We start from the raw sequence: 17,980 nt of genomic DNA, 5'->3' as shown, positions 1-17,980 counted from the left end.
GGCCTGGAACAGCTTCTCCCTATCTACACTGTCCAGCCCCCTCATGATTTTCAATACCTTTGTCAGGTCTCCTCTTAGCCTTCTCCTCTCCATGGAGAACAGTCCCAACCTCTCCAACCTGTCTTTATAACTGAAGTTTCTCATCCCTGGAACCATTCTCGTAAACCTCCTCTGCACTCTCTCCAATGTGTTCACATCCTTCCTATAGTGTGGCGCCCAGGACTGTACACAATACTCCAGCTGAGGTCAACCAGTATCTTATTTAAATTCATCATAGCCTCCCTGCTCTTGTACTCTATGCCCCTATTATTAAAGCTTAGGATACTGTCTCCTTTATTAACTGCTTTCTCTACCTATCCTGCCACCTTCAATGACCTATGCACACATACACCCAGATCTGTTCCTGCACCCCTTAAGAATTGTACGCCTTATTATAAACTCAAATCCTAGAGTATATACATCTCCCTCCGACAGTGCAGCACTCCCTCAGTACTGGCACCAGGGGGAGAGTTGGCCTGGATTATGGAGCTCAAATCCTAGAGTATATACATCTCCCTCCGACAGTGCAGCAGTCCCTCAGTACTGGCACCAGGGGGAGAGTTGGCCTGGATTATGGAGCTCAAATCCTAGAGTATATACATCTCCCTCCGACAGTGCAGCACTCCCTCAGTACTGGCACCGGGGGGAGAGTCAGCCTGGATTATGGAGCTCCAATCCTTGGGGATGACCCTGAATGTCCCAACCCTTACAGACAATAATCTATCGAGCCTAACCCATATCCACTGCTGCTCTGCAGATGCCGCAACTGTGCTCCAGATCTTTCTCCGTCTCCACCAATATCTGACTCAGTGACTCTCGATAGCGTGCTGTCAACTGTTCATCCCTGTGTCTGTTCTGTTTCAGCTACGCTCCCCAGGGCCAACATTTCTGTCGATCCACCCTCTGGTGTGGTCAGCAGAGGGTCGACCATTCGAATTACCTGCACAGGATCCATTCTGAACTCTGGTGGCTGCTTTCGCTTATATAGAGACGGTGAAGAGAACGGGACACTGGAGGTGTCTGGCCCTCAGCAGTCGGCCACTTTCACCATCACTGACACCGACACAGAAGGGACGTGGAATTACACCTGTCATTATACCAGAACAGTGAAGAAGAAAACTTATAGGTCTCCGGGAAGTAATGCGTTGCAGGTAACTGTGAAACGTAAGTGTTGCTATTTTGAAAGCAGGCCTTGCATTTAGCACAGAGACTCAGGTCAGACAGCCAAAGAAGAGCATCTTTGAAGTGTGATCACAAGTGGAATGTAGGAAATGCAGCCAGTCCAAATTGGGCACAGCAAGATCCCACAAACGCTCAATGAGTGTTTTTTTTTCTATTATTCATTTGCGGGATGTAGACGTCGCTGGCTGGGCCCAGGCATTTATTGTCCAGCCCTAATTGCCCCTTGAGAAGGTGGTGGGTGAGCTGCCTTCTTGAACCGCTGCAGTCCCCTGTGGTGTAGGTACACCCACAGCGCTGTTAGGGAGGGAGTTCCAGGATTTTGTCCCTGTGGTGTAGGTACACCCACAGTGCTGTTAGGGAGGGAGTTCCTGGATTTTGTCCCTGTGGTGTAGGTACACCCACAGTGCTGTTAGGGAGGGAGTTCCAGGATTTTGTCCCTGTGGTGTAGGTACACCCACAGTGCTGTTAGGGAGGGAGTTCCAGGATTTTGTCCCTGTGGTGTAGGTACACCCACAGTGCTGTTAGGGAGGGAGTTCCAGGATTTTATCCGTGTGGTGTAGGTACACCCACAGTGCTGTTAGGGAGGGTGTTCCATGACTTTGTCCCTGTGGTGTAGGTACACCCACGGTGCTGTTAGGGAGGGAGTTCCAGGATTTTGTCCCTGTGGTGTAGGTACACCCACAGTGCTGTTAGGGAGGGAGTTCCCGAATTTTGTCCCTGTTGTGTAGGTACACCCACAGCACTGTTAGGGAGGGAGTTCCAGGATTTTGTCCCTGTGGTGTAGGTACACCCACAGCGCTGTTAGTGAAGGAGTTCCAGGATTTTCACCCAGCGACAGTGAAGGAACGGCCGATATATTTCCAAGTCAGGTTGTGAGTGGCTTGGAGGGGAACTTCCAGGTGGTGGTGTTCCCATCTATCTGCTGCCCTTGTCCTTCTAGTTGGTAGTGGTCGTGGGTTTGGAAGGTGCTGTCTAAGGAGCCTTGGTGAGTTCCTGCAGTGCATCTTGTTGATGGTACACACACTGCTGCTACTGTGCGTCGGGGGTGGAGGGAGTGAATGTTTGTGGATGGGGTGCCAATCAAGCGGGGCTGATTTGTCCTGGACGGTGTTGAGCTTTTTGAGTGTTGTGGGAGCTGCACTCATCCAGGCAAGTGGGGAGTATTCCATCACACTCCTGACTTGTGCCTTGTAGATGGCGGACAGGCTTTGGGGATTCACAGAATCACAGAATCAGAGGGTCAGTCACGACGGGACACAAGTTCAAGGTGAGGGGCAGGAGGTTTCAGGGGGATGTGAGGAAAAGCTATTTTACCCAGAGGGTGGTGAAGGTCTTGAATGCGCTGCCTGGGAGGGTGGTGGAGGCAGGTTGCCTCACATCCTTTAAAAAATACCTGGAAGAGCACTTGGCACGTCATAACATTCAAGGCTATGGGCCAAGTGCAATCAAGAGGTGAGTTCCTGGCCACAGGATTCCCAGCCTCTGAGCTGCTCTTGTAGCCACAGTATTTATATGGCTGGTCCTGTTCAGTTTCTGGTCAATGGTAACCCCCAGGACTTTGATAGTGAGGGATTTAGTGATGGTAATGCCATTGAATGTCAACAGGCGCTGGTTAGATACTCTCTTGTTGGAGATGGTCATTGCCTGGCACTTGTGTGGCGTGAATGTCACTTACCTCTTGTCAGCCCAAGCCTGGATATTGTCCAGGTCTTGCTGCATTTGGACATGGACTGCTTCAGTATCTGAGGAGTCGTGAATGGTGCTGATCATTGTCCAATCACCAGCGAACATCCCCACTTCTGACCTTATAATGGAAGGAAAGTCATTACTGAAGCTGCTGAAGATGGTTGGGCCGAGGACACTACCCTGAGGAACTCCTGCAGTGATGTCCTGGAGCTGAGATGACTGACCTCCAACAACCACAACCATCTTCCTTTGTGCTGGGTATGACTCCAACCAGCGGAGAGTTTTCCCCCTGATTCCCATTGACTCCAGTTTTGCTAGGGCTCCTTGAAGCCACACTCGGTCAAATGCTGCCTTGATGTCAAAAAACAGCCACTCTCACCTCACGTCGGGAGTTCAGCTCTTTTGTCCATGTTTGAGCCAAGGCTGCAATGAGCTCAGGAGCTGAGTGGCCCTGGCGGAACTCAAACTGGGCGTCAGTGAGCAGGTTATTGCTAAGCAAGTGCCGCTTGATAGCACTGTTGATGACCCCTTCCATTACCTTACTGATGATCGGGAGTAGAATGATGAAGCAATAATTAGCTAAGTTGCATTTGTCCTGCTTTTTGTGTAGAGGACATACCTGGGCAATTTTCCACATAACCGAGTAGATGCCAGTGTTGTAGCTGTACTGGAACAGCACGTAATGGCTGAGATCATATGTTTAAATCAGGCTGGGACAAAATCCTGGAACTCACTCCCTAACAGCACTGTGGGTGTACCTACACCACAGGGTCAAAATCCTGGAACTCCCTCCCTAACAGCACCGTGGGTGTACCTACACCACAGGGGCAAAATCCTGGAACTCCCTCCCTACCAGCACTGTGGGTGTACCTACACCACACGGACAAAATCCTGGAACTCCCTCCCTAATAGCACTGTGGGTGTACCTACACCACAGGGACAAAATCCTCGAACTCCCTCCCTAACAGCACTGTGGGTGTACCTACACCACACGGACAAAATCCTGGAACTCCCTCCCTAACAGCACTGTGGGTGTACCTACACCACAGGGACAAAATCCTGGAACTCCCTCCCTAACAGCGCTGTGGGTGTACCTACACCACAGGGACAAAATCCTGGAACTCCCTCCCTAACAGCACTGTGGGTGTACCTACACCACAGGGACATAATCCTGGAACTCCCTCCCTAACAGCACTGTGGGTGTACCTACACCACAGGGACAAAATCCTGGAACTCCCTCCCTAACAGCACTGTGGGTGTACCTACACCAGAGGGACCAAATCCTGGAACTCCCTCCCTAACAGCACTGTGGGTGTACCTACACCACAGGGACCAAATCATGGAACTCCCTCCCTAACAGCACTGTGGGTGTACCTACACCACACGGACAAAATCCTGGAACTCCCTCTCTAACAGCACTGTGGGTGTACCTACACCACAGGGAAAAAAATCCTGGAACTCCCTCCCTAACAGCACTGTGGGTGTACCTACACCACACGGACAAAATCCTGGAACTCCCTCCCTAACAGCACTGTGGGTGTAACTACACCAGAGGGACAAAATCCTGGAACTCCCTCCCTAACAGCGCTGTGGGTGTACCTACACCACAGGGACAAAATCCTGGAACTCCCTCCCTAACAGCGCTGTGGGTGTACCTACACCACAGGGACAAAATCCTGGAACTCCCTCCCTAACAGCACTGTGGGTGTACCTACACCACAGGGACAAAATCCTGGAACTCCCTCTCTAACAGCACTGTGGGTGTACCTACACCACATGGACAAAATCCTGGAACTCCCTCTCTAACAGCGCTGTGGGTGTGCCTACACCACAGGGACTGCAGCGGCTCAAGAAGGCAGCTCAGAACCACCTTCTCCAGGGGAACCTCTGGATGGGCAATAAATGCCTGGGCCCAGCCAGAGATGCCCACATCCCACGAATGGTTAGGAAAGTTCCCTGCAGCGGGTCTGGAGAGGTTTCCTGTGAGAAACTAGGGCGTTTCTAACTCGAGCAAAGACCATAAGACCATAAGTCATAGGAGCAGAAATTAGGCCATTCGGCCCATCGAGTCTGCTCCGCCATTCCATCATGGCTGATAAGTTTCTCAACCCCATTCTCCTGCCTTCTCCCCGTAACCTTTGACCCCCCTGACCAATCAAGAGCCTATCTATCTGAAAGCTGGCACCCGTTATGATTGGGCCAGCAAGAGCTTTCCTTTTTATTATTCATTCATGGGACGTGAGTGTCGCGGGCTTGGCCAGCATTCGTGGCCTATCCCTAACTGGCCTTGAAAGGCTGAGGGGCATGGTAGGCCATTCCAAAGGGCAGTTAAGCGTCAACCACATTGCTGTGGGTCTGGAGTCACATGTGGGCCAGACCGGGCAAGGACAGCAGGTTTCCTTTACTAAAGGGCACGAATGAACCAGATGGGGTTTTGTTTTTAACAGCAATCGACAATGGTTCCCTGGTCATCACTGGACTTTTAATTCCAGGTTTTTAGTCAATTCGCATTCCACAATCTGCTGTTGTGGGATTCGAACCTAGGCCCCCCAAACGATTACCCCGGGCCTCTGGATTACTAGCCCGGTGACAATAAGACTACATCAGCGTCCCCCCACTATCCTACTGCCTGTGAGTTATATAGTCCCTGTGCTTCATCTAGTTCCCACTGCAAGCCCCAGCATTCATGGGTACCACGTGTTACAACATTTCAGTTTGCCCGACAACGTCATTACAGTTCTTACAGGGTCCCACGTTTGCCGTCGCGATGACTCTCCCACCCGCGGGTAGATGTTGCCTCGTATCCGCCTTGTTTCGTTATCCATCGCAGTCGCTCGGGAGGTTTTTCTCTGTGTAAGGGAGCAACAACTCCTTGTCATTCCAGGTACATCGAGCGAAGACAGCAAGGGTGATGGTACGAAGAAACATTGGCACCGCGTCTGCACTATCCCTCTCTCTTTGAAGTTGGGGTGGGGGGTGCGTGGAGGGAGGTTGTCAGAGAATATACAAGGGAGGGGTGCCTGCATTATCATTGTGGACTGGCCGTGGGGACATGGGAAAAGGAGGAGGCCAATCGACCCCTTGAGCCTGCTCACCATTCAATGGCACCAAGACCGATCTTGCACCCCAGCATTGCCCAATCGCCTACTGTAGCCAAATTTGTTGACGATTCAGAGAGAAGTAGGAAAGTAAGCTGTGAGGAGGATACAAAGGGAGAAAGCTAGGTTAAGTGAGTGGGCAAAAAAACATTTGGGGAAATGTGCGCTGTCAACATCGGCAGGAAGACTGTTTAACTGGAGGGTGACTTTTTAAAAAATATATTCATTGGATGTGGGCGTCACTGGCTAGGCCAGAATTCATTGCCCATCCCTAATCGCCCTTGTTTCACAGGCATTTTTCAAGAGCCAACCACATTGCTTGAGCCTGGAGCCACATGTAGGCCAGACCAGGCAATTTTCTTCTGGAAAGAACATTAGTGAGTGAGATGGGTTGTTACAACAATGGCTTCATGATCATCACTACATTTAATTATAGGTTTGTTATTGAATTGTTATGGTGGGAATCGAACTCGGGTCTCCAAAGTAATACCCTTAGGCTCTTACGTTACAAGTCCAGTAGTAATGCCACTGCACCATCACTTCCATAGGACTATAGAACACTACAGCACAGAAAACAGGCCATTCGGCCCTTCTAGTCTGTGCTGAAATCTTATTCCGCTAGTCCCATTGACCTGCACCCAGTCCATAACCCTCCAGACCTCTCCCATCCATGTATCTATCCAATTGATCCTTAAAACTTAAGAGTGAGCCCGCATTTACCATGTCAGATGGTAGCTCGTTCCACACTCTCACCACTCTCTGAGTGAAGAAGTTCCCCCTAATGTTCCCCCTAAACCTTTCCCCTTGCACCCTAAAGCCATGACCTCTCATGTTTATTTCTCCTAATCTAAGTGGAAAGAGCCTACTCGCATTTACTCTGTCTACACCCCTCACCATTTTGTAAACTTCTATCAAATCTCCCCTCATCCTTCTACGCTCCAAGGAATAAAGTCCTAACCTGTTTAATCTTTCCCTGTAGCTCAACTCCTGAAGACCCGGCGACATCCTAGTCAATCTTCTCTGCACTCTTTCAATCTTACTGATATCCTTATTCTGCTAAAGACTTCGAGATGCTGGGGCACGGAGGAATCTAGGTGATGTTGTGCATGAACCTAAAGTTAGTCTGCAGGTACAGACAGTGATGAGGAAGGCAAACAGCATGCTGGCCTTTATTGGAAGGAGGATGGAATATAAAAAGAGGGAAGGCTTGCTAAAGCTGTACAGGGCATTGGTGAGAGCACACCTACAGCACGGCAATGTTTTGGTCTCCTTACTTAAGAAAGGACATCATTGCATTAGAAGCATAGAGTCATAGAGTTATACAGCACAGGAACAGACCCTTCAGCCCATCGTGTCTGTGCTGGCCATCATGCCCCTATCTATTCTAATCCCATTTTCCAGTGCTCTGCCCGTAGCCCAGTATGCTCTGGCATTTCAAGCGTTCATCCGAATACTTGTTAAATGTCGTGGGGGTTTCTGCCTCTACCGCACCCCCCCTCAGGCAGAGTGTTCCAGATTCCAACCACCTTCCCGGTGGGAAACAAAATCCTCAAATCCCCTCTAAGCCTCCTGCCCCCTGGTTACTGACACCTCCGCGAAGGGGGAAAAGTTTCTTCCTATCTGCACCATCTACGCCCCTCATCATTTTGTGTACCTCTATCGGGACCTCCCTCAGCCTCCTCTGCTCTAGGGAAAACCACCCTAGTCTCTCTTCATAGCTGAAACGCTCCAGCCCAGGCAAAATCCTGGTGAATTTCCTCTGCGTTCTCTCCAGCGTAACCACATCCTTCCTACAGGGTGATGACCAGAACTGCACACAGCACTCCAGCTGTGGCCTAGCTAGCATTTTACACAGCTCCAACATAACCTCCCTGCTCTATAAGCGTCCCCTATGCCTTCTTAACCACACTATCGGTTCTGCTGCCTTCAACGACCAGCAGTTCAGAGAAGGTTCACTCGACTGGTTCTTGGGATGTAGGAGTTTGCCTTATAAGGGAAGGCCTGGCCTCTACCCATTGGAGTTCAGAAGAATGAGAGGTGACCTTATTGAAACCTATAAGATCCTGAGGGGCACTTGACAGGGTGGATGCTGAGAGGATGGTTCCCCTTGTGGAGGCGTCTAGAACTAGGGGGCATGGTTTAAAAATAAGGGGTTCCCCCATTTAAGATTGAGGTGAGGAGGAAGCTCTTCCCTCGGAGGGTTGATAGTCTGTGCAATTCTCTTGCCCTGGGAGCGGTGGAGGCTGGGGCTTTGAATTTCTCCGTTAGATCTTTGATCGACAAAGGAGTCCGGGATTATGGGGGAGAGGCAGGAAAGTGGAGATAAGGCCACAATCAGATCAACCATGACCTTGGAAGCATAAACTCATTGAGTTGTAGAGTTATACAGCACAGAAACAGGCCCTTCAGCCCATCATGCCTGTGCCGGCCATCGACTCTAATCCCGTGGAGACGTAAAGGAGCGGGCTCATGGGGCCGAATGGCCTAGTCTGCCTCTAAATTCTGACCTCTTGTTTTTAAGCCTTAATGCCTCTGGGAAAACTGAAACCTTTCAATCTCCTATTTAAAATTTAACAACTGATATAGCATCAAGTGCCATCTGCAGACATGAAGTCCGACTCCGACCGCCATTCAGGTGTAGAAGTATTTCCTCAGTTCGCTCCTTCGAGATTTGTGCCCAGTTCTTAAACCATGTTCCCAATCGAACATAAATGAACTTTAAAACAAAAACAGAATTACCTGGAAAAACTCAGCAGGTCTGGCAGCATCGGCGGAGGAGAGAAGTGTTGACGTTTCGAGTCCTCATGACCCTTCAACAGAACTGAGTAATATTTGGAGAGGGGTGAAATCTAAGCTGGATTAAGGGATGGAGGAGGGAGTTCAAGATCTAAAGCTATTGAACTCAATATTCAGTCCGGAAGGCTGTAAAGTGCCTAGTCGGAAGATGAGGTGCTGTTCCTCCAGTTTGTGTTGGGCTTCACTGGAACAATGCAGCAAGCCAAGGACGGACATGTGGGCAAGAAAACAGGGTGGAGTGTTAAAATGGCAAGCGACAGGGAGGTTTGGGTCTTTCTTGCGGACAGACCGCAGGTGTTCTGCAAAGCGGTCGCCCAGTTTACGTTTGGTCTCTCCAATGTAGAGGAGACCGCATCCTCCATCCCCACCCCCTTTCCATTTCTTCCCCCTCCCTTCTGTTTTTTCCATTAATTTATATAGATTTTTCTTTTCCCACCTATTTCCATTATTTTTTAATCTATACCTGTAATGCCCTGTCAGTCTTTCCACCCCACCCTGACTAGAGCTGTACCTTGAGTATCCTGCCATCCATTCTTAATTAGCACATTCTCTTAGATAATATCACCACCTTCAACACCTCTTTGTTCCTTTTGTCTGTGACATCTTTTGATTATCTGCTCCTATCACTGCTTGCTTGTCCCTACAACCACACCCTCACTAACTTCTCTCCCCCCACCCCCCCCCCCAACCTTAAACCAGCTTATATTTCACCCCTCTCCTAATATTGCTCAGTTCTGCTGAAGGGTCATGAGTACTCAAAACGTCAACTCTTTTCTTCACCGCCGATGCTGCCAGACCTGCTCCCCCCTCCCTATCTCTGCACCTTCGCCCAGCCCCTACAATCCTCATCCTCCCATTCCCTGATGCATTTTCCATGGCAACGCCTCCACCAATCAAAGCTCGCTTGCCAACCAATCAGCGGCCTTTATCCTCGGGAAGCCTGAATTGTTGTTCCATCTGAAATTCGGTATTCTTTTGTCCGCCCTGATCCAGGTGAGTGCTCGGTGAAAAGATTTGACAGAATGTCTCTTTTTTTTTTCCCCCCAGCTAAATTCACATCGCACAGGCGCCAACTGCAGTTTCAAATCCGACCAGCGGGGACATTATGAGTCACAAACTGTTAAATATATTAAAGTTATATTCATTTATGGGATGTGGGCGTCGCTGGCTAGGCCAGCATTTATTGCCCATCCCAAATTGCCCTTAAGAACATATGAACATACAAACAAGGAGCAGGAGTAGGCCATTCAGCCCCTCGAGCCTGCCCCGCCATTTAATTCGATCATGGCTGATTTGATAGTAACCTCAAATCTGCATCCCGCCTACCCCCGATAACCTATCACCCCCCCACTTGCTTACCAAGAATCTATCCATCACTGCCTTAAAAATATCAATGAATCTGCTTCCATCGCCTTTTCAGGAAGAGAGTTCCAAATCCTCACGACCCTCTGAGTGAAAAGATTTTGCCTCATCTCCATTTTAAATGAACGACCCCCTTATTTATAAACAGTCACCCTTAGTTCTAGATTCTCCCACAAGAGGAAACACCCTCTCCACATCCACCCTGTCCAAGACTCCTCAGGATCTTACAGGTTTCAATCAAGTCGCCTCTTACTCTTCTAAACTCCAGCAGATACAAGCCTAACCTGTGCAGCCTTTCCTCATAAGACAACCCACCCATTCCTGGTGTTAGTCTGGTAAACCTTCTCTGAACTACTTCCAACGCATTTACATCCTTCCTTAATTAAGGAGGCCAGTACTGTACACAGTACTCCAGATGTGGTCTCACCAGTGACCTGTATAACTGAAACATCACCTCCCTACTTTTGTATTCAATTGCCCTCACAATAAATGATAATTTCCTAATTACCTGCTGTACCTCCAAATTTTACCTTTTGTGATTCATGCACTAGGATGCCCAGATCCCTCTGCACCCCAGAGCTCTGCAATCTCTCACCGTTTAGATAATAAGCTTCTTTTTTATTCTTCCTGCCAAAATGGACCATTTCACATTTTCCCCCATTACACTCCATTTGCCAGATCTTTGCCCACTCACTTAACCTATCTATACCTTTCTGTAGGCTTCTTATGTCCTCTTCACAACTTACTTTCCTACCTATCGGTGTGTCATCAGCTAATTTGGCATCAATCGCACCCTTCCCTTCATCCAAATCATTTATATGAATTGTAAACAGTTGAGGTCCCAGCAATGATCCCTGTAGCGCATCACTTGTTACATCTTGTCAACCAGAATAAGACTCATTTATGCCTACTCTCTGCTCCCTGTTAGTCAGCCAACCTTCTATCCATGCTAATATGGTCTTCTTGAACCACTGTAGTCCCACAGTGCTACTAGGGAGGGAGTTCTAGGATTTTGACCCAGCGGCAGTGAAGGAACGGTGATATATTTCCAAGTCAGGGTTGTGAGAGGCTTGGAGGGGAACTTCCAGGTGGTGGTGTTCCAATGTGCATGCTGCCCTCGTCCTTCTAGACGGCAGTAGTTGTGAGTTTGGAAAGTGCTGCCGGAGGAGCCTTTGGTGAGTTCCTGTGGTGCATCTTGTAGATGGTACACACGCTGCTGCTACTGTGCGTCAGTGGTGGAGGGAGTGAATGTTTGTGGATGGGGTGCTGATCAAGCGGGGCTGCTTCGTCCTGGATGGTGTTAAGCTTCTTGAGTGTTGTGGGAGCTGCACTCATCCAGGCAAGTGGAGAGTATTCCATCACACTCCTGACTTGTGCCTTGTAGATGGTGGACAGGCTTTGGGGAGCCAGGAGGTGAGTTACTCTCTGCAGGATTCCCAGCCTCTGACCTGCTCTTGTAGCCACAGTATTTATATGGCTGGTCCAGTTCAGTTTCTGGTCAATGGTAACCCCCAGGATGTTGATAGTGGTGGATTCAGTGATGGTAATGCCATTGAATGTCAAGGGGTGATTGTTGGATTCTCTCTTGTTGGAGATAGGCATTGCCTGGCATAGAACGCAATTAGCCAAAAAGACATTGAAAGTTTAAGTGACTGGGCATAACTGTGGCAAATGGATATCAATGTGGTGAAATGTACTCTGCACTTTGACCCTTCCGAAGGAGAGAAATGGTGCTTTCTAAAGAGTGCAAAAGGAAACATGGAGGTCCAAAGAGAGACACAGGGGCTCGGTTACATAGATCATTAATATGGTCCTCCTCAGCATTGGGGTGATCAAACACAGACTGGGTGACTGCTTTGCGGGACCCTTCAGTTCAGTCCACAAGCATGACCCTGACCTTCCAGTTGCTTTCCATTTCAATTCAGCATCTTGCTCTCGCACTCACATCTCTGTCCTTGACCTGCTGCAATCTTCCAGTGAAGCCCGACACAAGCTTAAGGAACAACACCTCACCCTCTGATTAGGCACTTTACAGCCTTCTGGACTCAACATCGAGCTCAACAACTTCTGACCATGAACTCTGCCCTCCATTTTGTGTTATTTTTGCCCTAGTGCCTGTCCATATCATGGTTTCATGTTTTGCTTTCAGTTAGCATTGCCTTTCATTCTGCTATTGATACCTGCTCTGGGCCAGTGCTTTGTTTCTGTGATGATACCATTACCACTCCCTTTGCCTTTGGTTCCGTGGCAACTTGGTCACTGGATCTCCCCCATAATCTAACCTATCCCTGACCTTCTCTTTGTCACCACCTCCCCCTCCCCCATTTTTCAACAGTATGAAACCCATTCACATTTCTCCCTCTCCTCATTTCCGAAGAAGAGTCATATTGAGCTCGAAACGTGAACTCTGATTCTCTCTCCACAGTTGCTCCCAGGCCTGCTGGGGGTTTTTTTTCCATCGAACTAGAATTGAAATATGTGGAGAACACGCTTCGGTTCGATGGACCCATGATTAGACCACACTTGGAGTTACTGGGAGCAATATTGGCTATCACAGCTCATGAGGACATATTGGACTTGGGGGAGTGTAGCGTAGATTTACAGGAACCATTTTGATTTCAAGGGATGGAGTTACAATGGGATTTTACACAGACGTGGGTTCTATTGCCTGGAATTTAGATTAAATGGTGATTTCATCCTAGTTTTCAATATGTTATGCAACCATTCAACCATCCATCTATCTGTCTACCCATCTATCTAACCTCCCTATCTTTCTGCCAATCTATCATCTGTCTGTCTATTACTCCTTCTCTCCGTCTATCTGTCTTTCTATCAGTCCGTCTCTCTGCCTGTCTGTCTATCAGTCCATGCCTCTGCCTATCTGTCCTTCTGTCTAAGAGTCCGTCTCTGTCTGTCTTCCTGTCTATCAATCCGTCTCTGTCTGCCTTTCTGTCTATCAATCCGTCTCTGTCTGTCTCCCTGTCTATCAATCCGTCTCTGTCTGTCTTTCTGTCTATCCATCCATCTCTGTCTGTCTTTCTGTCTAACCATCCGTCTCTGTCTGTCTTTCTGTCTATCAATCCGTCTTCGTCTGTCTTCCTGTCTATCCATTCATCTCTGTCTGTCTTCCTGTCTATCAATCCGTCTCTGTCTGTCTTCCTGTCTATCAATCCGTCTCCGTCTGTCTTCCTGTCTATCCATTCATCTCTGTCTGTCTCCCTGTCTATCAATCCATCTCTGTCTGTCTTCCTGTCTATCAATCCATCTCTGTCTGCCTTTCTGTCTATCCATCCGTCTCTGTCTGTCTTCCTGTCTATCCATCTGTCTCTGTCTGTCTTCCTGTCTATCCATCCATCTCTGTCTGTCTCTCTTTCTGCCTATTAATCCATCTCTGTATCATAGAGTTTTACAGCACAGAAGGAGGCCCTTCGGCCCATCGTGCCTGCGCTGGTAATCAAGCCCCTATCTACTGTAATCCCATTTCCCAGCGCTTGGCCCATAGCTCTCTATGCTATGGCGTTTCAAGTGCTCATATAAATACTTCTTAAATGTTGTGAGGGTTCCTGCCTCTACCACCCCCTCAGGCAGTGAGTTCCAGATTCCCACCACCCTCTGAGTGGAAAAAAATTCCTCAATTTCCCTCTAAAGCTCCTGCCCCTGACCTTAAATCTAGGCCCCCTGGTGATTGGCACCTCCGCTAAGGGGTTAAGTTTATTCCTATCTACCCTATCTATGCCCCTCATAATTTTGTATACCTCCCTCAGCCTTCTCTGCTCTAAGGAAAACCATCCCAGCCTATCCAGTCTCTCTTCATAGCTGAAACGCTCCAGCCCAGACAACATCCTGGTGAATCTCCCCTGCACCCCCTCCAGTGCAATCACATCTTTCCTATAATGTGGTGACCAGAACTGCACTCAGTACTCCAGCTGTGGCCTCACCAAGGTTCTATACAACTCCAACATGATCTCCCTGCTCTTGTATTCAATGCCTCGACTAATAAAGGCAAGTATCCCATATGCCTCCTTAACCACCTTATGTACCTGTCCTGCTGCCTTCAGGGATCTATGGACATGTACACCAAGGTCCCTCTGATCCTCTGTACTCCCTAGGGTCCTACCATTCAAAGTGTACTCCCTTGCCTTGTTAATCCTCCCAAAACGCATCACCTCACGCTTTTCAGGATTAAATTCCATTTCCCACTGTTCTGTCCATCTGACCAGCCCGTCTATATCATCCAGTAACCTAAGGCTTTCCTCCTCATTATTTACCACCCCACCAATTTTCGTGCCATCTGCGAACTCACTGATCATGCCTCCTAGATCTGTGTCCAGGTCATTAATGCACACGACAAACTGCAGGGGACCCAGCGCCGAACCCTGGGGTACACCACTGTACACAAGCTTCCAGTCCCAAAAACAACCTTCGGCCATCACCCTCTGCCTCCTGACCCGAAGCCAATTTTGGATCCAATTTGCCAAATTGCCCTGGCTCTTCTTGACCAGTCTCCCATGCGTGGCCTTGTCAAAAGCCTTAATGAAGTCCGTGTAGACTACACCAACTACACTGGCCTCATCTACACACCTAGTCACCTCCTCAAAAAATTCAATCAAATTTGTTAGACATGATCTCCCCCTGACAAAGGCAAGTTCTGTTTTTTTTTAATCTGCCTATCTGCCTACCTGTCTCTCTGTCTGCCGACCTGTCTGTCTGCCTACCTGTCTGTCTGCCTACCGGTCTGTCTGCCTACCCGTCTGTCGGCCTACCCATCTGTCTGCCCACCTGTCTGTCTGCCTACCTGCCTGTCTGCATACCTGTCTACCTGCATACCTGTCTATCTATTAATCAATCCATCTGTCTTTCTGTCTGCCTTTCTAACTATCGATCAATCTGTCTGTCTGTCTGACTGCCTGTTGATCTACGTATCTGTCTATGTATCTGTCTATCTGTCTGTCGATCTATATATTTGTCTATGTATCTGTCTATCAGTCTGCCTGCCCGCCTGTCTATCTATCAATCATTCTGTATGCTTGACTGTCTGTCTGTCTGTCTATCTATCTATCTATCTCTCTGTCTGCTTGTCGATCTATCAATCAATCCTTCCATCTCTCAGCCTGCCTGCATGTCTGTCCGTCTGTCTGTCTCGGTGTCTGTCTCTCTGCCACCCTCCCACGCCACCCCTACCCCCCGCTGACCGCCCCCACCTCCAGCACCAACCTGCCCCTGCTCAGGCCTGCGTCTGAATGCAGTGCTCCAGATGTTGCCAGGAGCGCTGTCGGTATTCCAGATGGGGACAGGCCAGCTGTGGCAACAGAGGCAGGTTGTGGCTGCGGCCTGGGAGAGTAGCAGATGTTTGAACAGTACCCTGTTGCTATGTCTGATTGTTTTTATTTTCTCCATCAATACCCCTACAGGCACAGGCAGCACAAAGCTGATCGTGAGTGTGTGTGTGGCCGTGGTGCTAATCCTCATACTCATAGCACTGGCTAGATACTTGTGCAGCAAAAAAAGTAGGTGATGGTTTCGATCTTAATGCAGCGACACACAGATCCATCGTCCCCTGAATGATAATTATAAACAGTTCGTCCCAATGCACTTCACTGTCCCGTTTGATACCCTGATCAGAACACATATATCAACATCCTCGCCTCTGAGGCAACACATGGTGGGTTCGAAGGCTCAATCGACAGATTTGAGCTCCATAATCCAGACCGACACTCCCCCCCCGGTGCCAGTACTGAGGGAGTGCTGCACTGTCGGAGGGAAATGTATATACTCTAGGATTTGAGCTCCATAATCCAGACCGACACTCCCCCCCGGTGCCAGTACTGAGGGAGTGCTGCTCTCCTCCGCCTCCTACATTAAATCAGTCACCGGTCTTCAAACTGAATTCCGTTGGCTGTAAAGCACTCAGAGATGTCCGATGACGGTGCAGGGTACACACCAATACAAGCCTTTCCTCCTTCCGTTTCCACCACACTTCACTAGAAGTTGTCTCAGCCGGCGCGAGACACCACACCATTGGTCGATGGTCTCTCTCTCTGCTGTTGCTTGAATCTGAACCTCATTGCGTGGAGAATGGATTTCACTCCTCAGGCCCCTTTCACCCCCTCAGGGCTTCCGAAATCACGCCTCAGCCAATGAAATCTGTCCAAAGTCAGGGCACTGTTACCACGCAACAATCGCGGCAGCCAATGAGCGCTCAGCAAGCTCCCACAACCAACAAAGTGCTCATGACCCCAGCCGTCTTGTTTTTCTGCAGTGATGTTGGTTGAGGGATGACTATTGGGCCCAGGACACCAGGTTTCTTCAAACACTGGCCGTGGAGTGATTCACATCCGTCTCAGAGGGGCCTAACATCTCGTCCCGAATGACAGTGCCTCCGACAGTGCAGCACTCCCTCAGTACTGGCACCGGGGGGAGTGTCGGCCTGGATTATGGAGCTCAAATCCTAGAGTATATACATCTCCCTCCGACAGTGCAGCACTCCCTCAGTACTGGCACCGGGGGAGTGTCGGCCTTTGTCCTTCCAGCTGGCTTCTGACATGTGCCTTGTAGATAGTGGACAGGCTTTGGGGAGCCAGGAGGTGAGTTACTCACTGCAGGATTCTGACCTGCTCTTGCAGCCACAGTATTTATGTGGCTGGTCCAGCTCAGTTTCTGGTCAATGGTAACCCCCAGGGCGCTGATAGTGAGGGGATTCAGTGATGATAATGCCATTGAACATCAAGGGGTGATGGTTCGATTCTCTCTTGCTGGAGATGATAGCGATAGCGTAGCATAAATAGGGACCAATTGGCTTGTGGCACCTCTGCCTATACCAGCTCTTCAAGTTAGCTCATTCTGTTTCTAATGCTGGGCTTTGGTGAGACCAGGGATGGGATATCACGCGCAGTTAGGTCTGCTTAGTTTAGGGGGGATATACTTAACATAGCGGACGTGCACCAGACAGATTCCTGGGATGGGTGGGGCCACGCCTCGAGCAGAATTGTCCCAAACTCTCCGAAGTTTTGAGGTATCCAATCAATGTATTCTATTCCATCCCGTATTTGGGCATCGCTGGTAATGGCCAGGATTCGTTGCCCATCCCTAATTGCCCTTGAACTGAGTGGCTTCCTCAGGCCATTTCAGAGGGCAGTTAACAGTCAGCCACATTGCTGTGTGGGTCTGGAGTCACATGTAGAGCAGACCGGGTAAGGACAGCAGATTTCCTTCCCTAAAGGACATTAGTGAGGAACGTTTGAGGACTCTGGGTCTATACTCGATGGATTTTAGAAGGATGAGGGGGGGATCTGATTGAAACTTACAGAATACTGAAAGGCCTGGATAGAGTGGACGCGGGGAAGATGTTTCCATGAGTAGGAGAGACTAGGACCCGAGGGCACAGCCTCAGAGTAAAGGGAAGACCTTTTAGGACAGGAATGAGGAGAAACTTCTTTAGCCAGAGAGTGGTGAATCTATGGAATTTATTGCCACAGAAGGCTGTGGAGGCCAGGTCATTGAGTGTATTTAAGACTGAGATAGATAGGTTCTTGATTGGTAAGGGGATCAAAGGTTACAGGGAGAAGGCGGGAGAATGGGGTTGAGAAACTTATCAGCCATGATTGAAAGGCGGAGCAGACTTGATGGGCCAAATGGCCTAATTTCTGCTCCTATGTCTTATGGTCTATCAGCCATTGAATGGCATTCTCCATGAGTGGACTAAGTGCATTGAAAGAAGGACATAAAGATAATCGAACATCCTGTCTCACTTGCAGCTAAAACCTATTTTTCTCCCTCTCTAGAACATGCTTCAGTTTCTTCATCGACCAATAATAATG

At 49.0% G+C, this 17,980-nt stretch overlaps 1 protein-coding gene across 1 annotated transcript in view; it reads left to right on the top strand.

The window, feature by feature from the left end:
- LOC144675731 (immunoglobulin superfamily member 1-like) overlaps window positions 1-9,910 on the top strand; it is a gene marked incomplete at its 5' end in the record, with an annotated part of 62,631 nt that extends 52,721 nt beyond the window's left edge. The window contains 2 exons of the mRNA XM_078536351.1: window positions 904-1,203; window positions 9,849-9,910. Of these exons, the coding sequence (XP_078392477.1) occupies window positions 904-1,203; window positions 9,849-9,910 (362 nt within the window). The remainder of the gene's footprint in view (window positions 1-903; window positions 1,204-9,848) is intronic.
- Between the last annotated feature and the right edge of the window lie 8,070 nt (window positions 9,911-17,980).

Source organism: Cetorhinus maximus, unplaced genomic scaffold (genome assembly GCF_964194155.1).
Source record: "Cetorhinus maximus unplaced genomic scaffold, sCetMax3.hap1.1 HAP1_SCAFFOLD_1132, whole genome shotgun sequence".
NCBI lineage: Eukaryota > Metazoa > Chordata > Chondrichthyes > Lamniformes > Cetorhinidae > Cetorhinus > Cetorhinus maximus.
The sequence above is the reverse complement of the archived record's forward strand: the minus strand, read 5'-3'. Positions and strand labels throughout refer to the sequence as shown.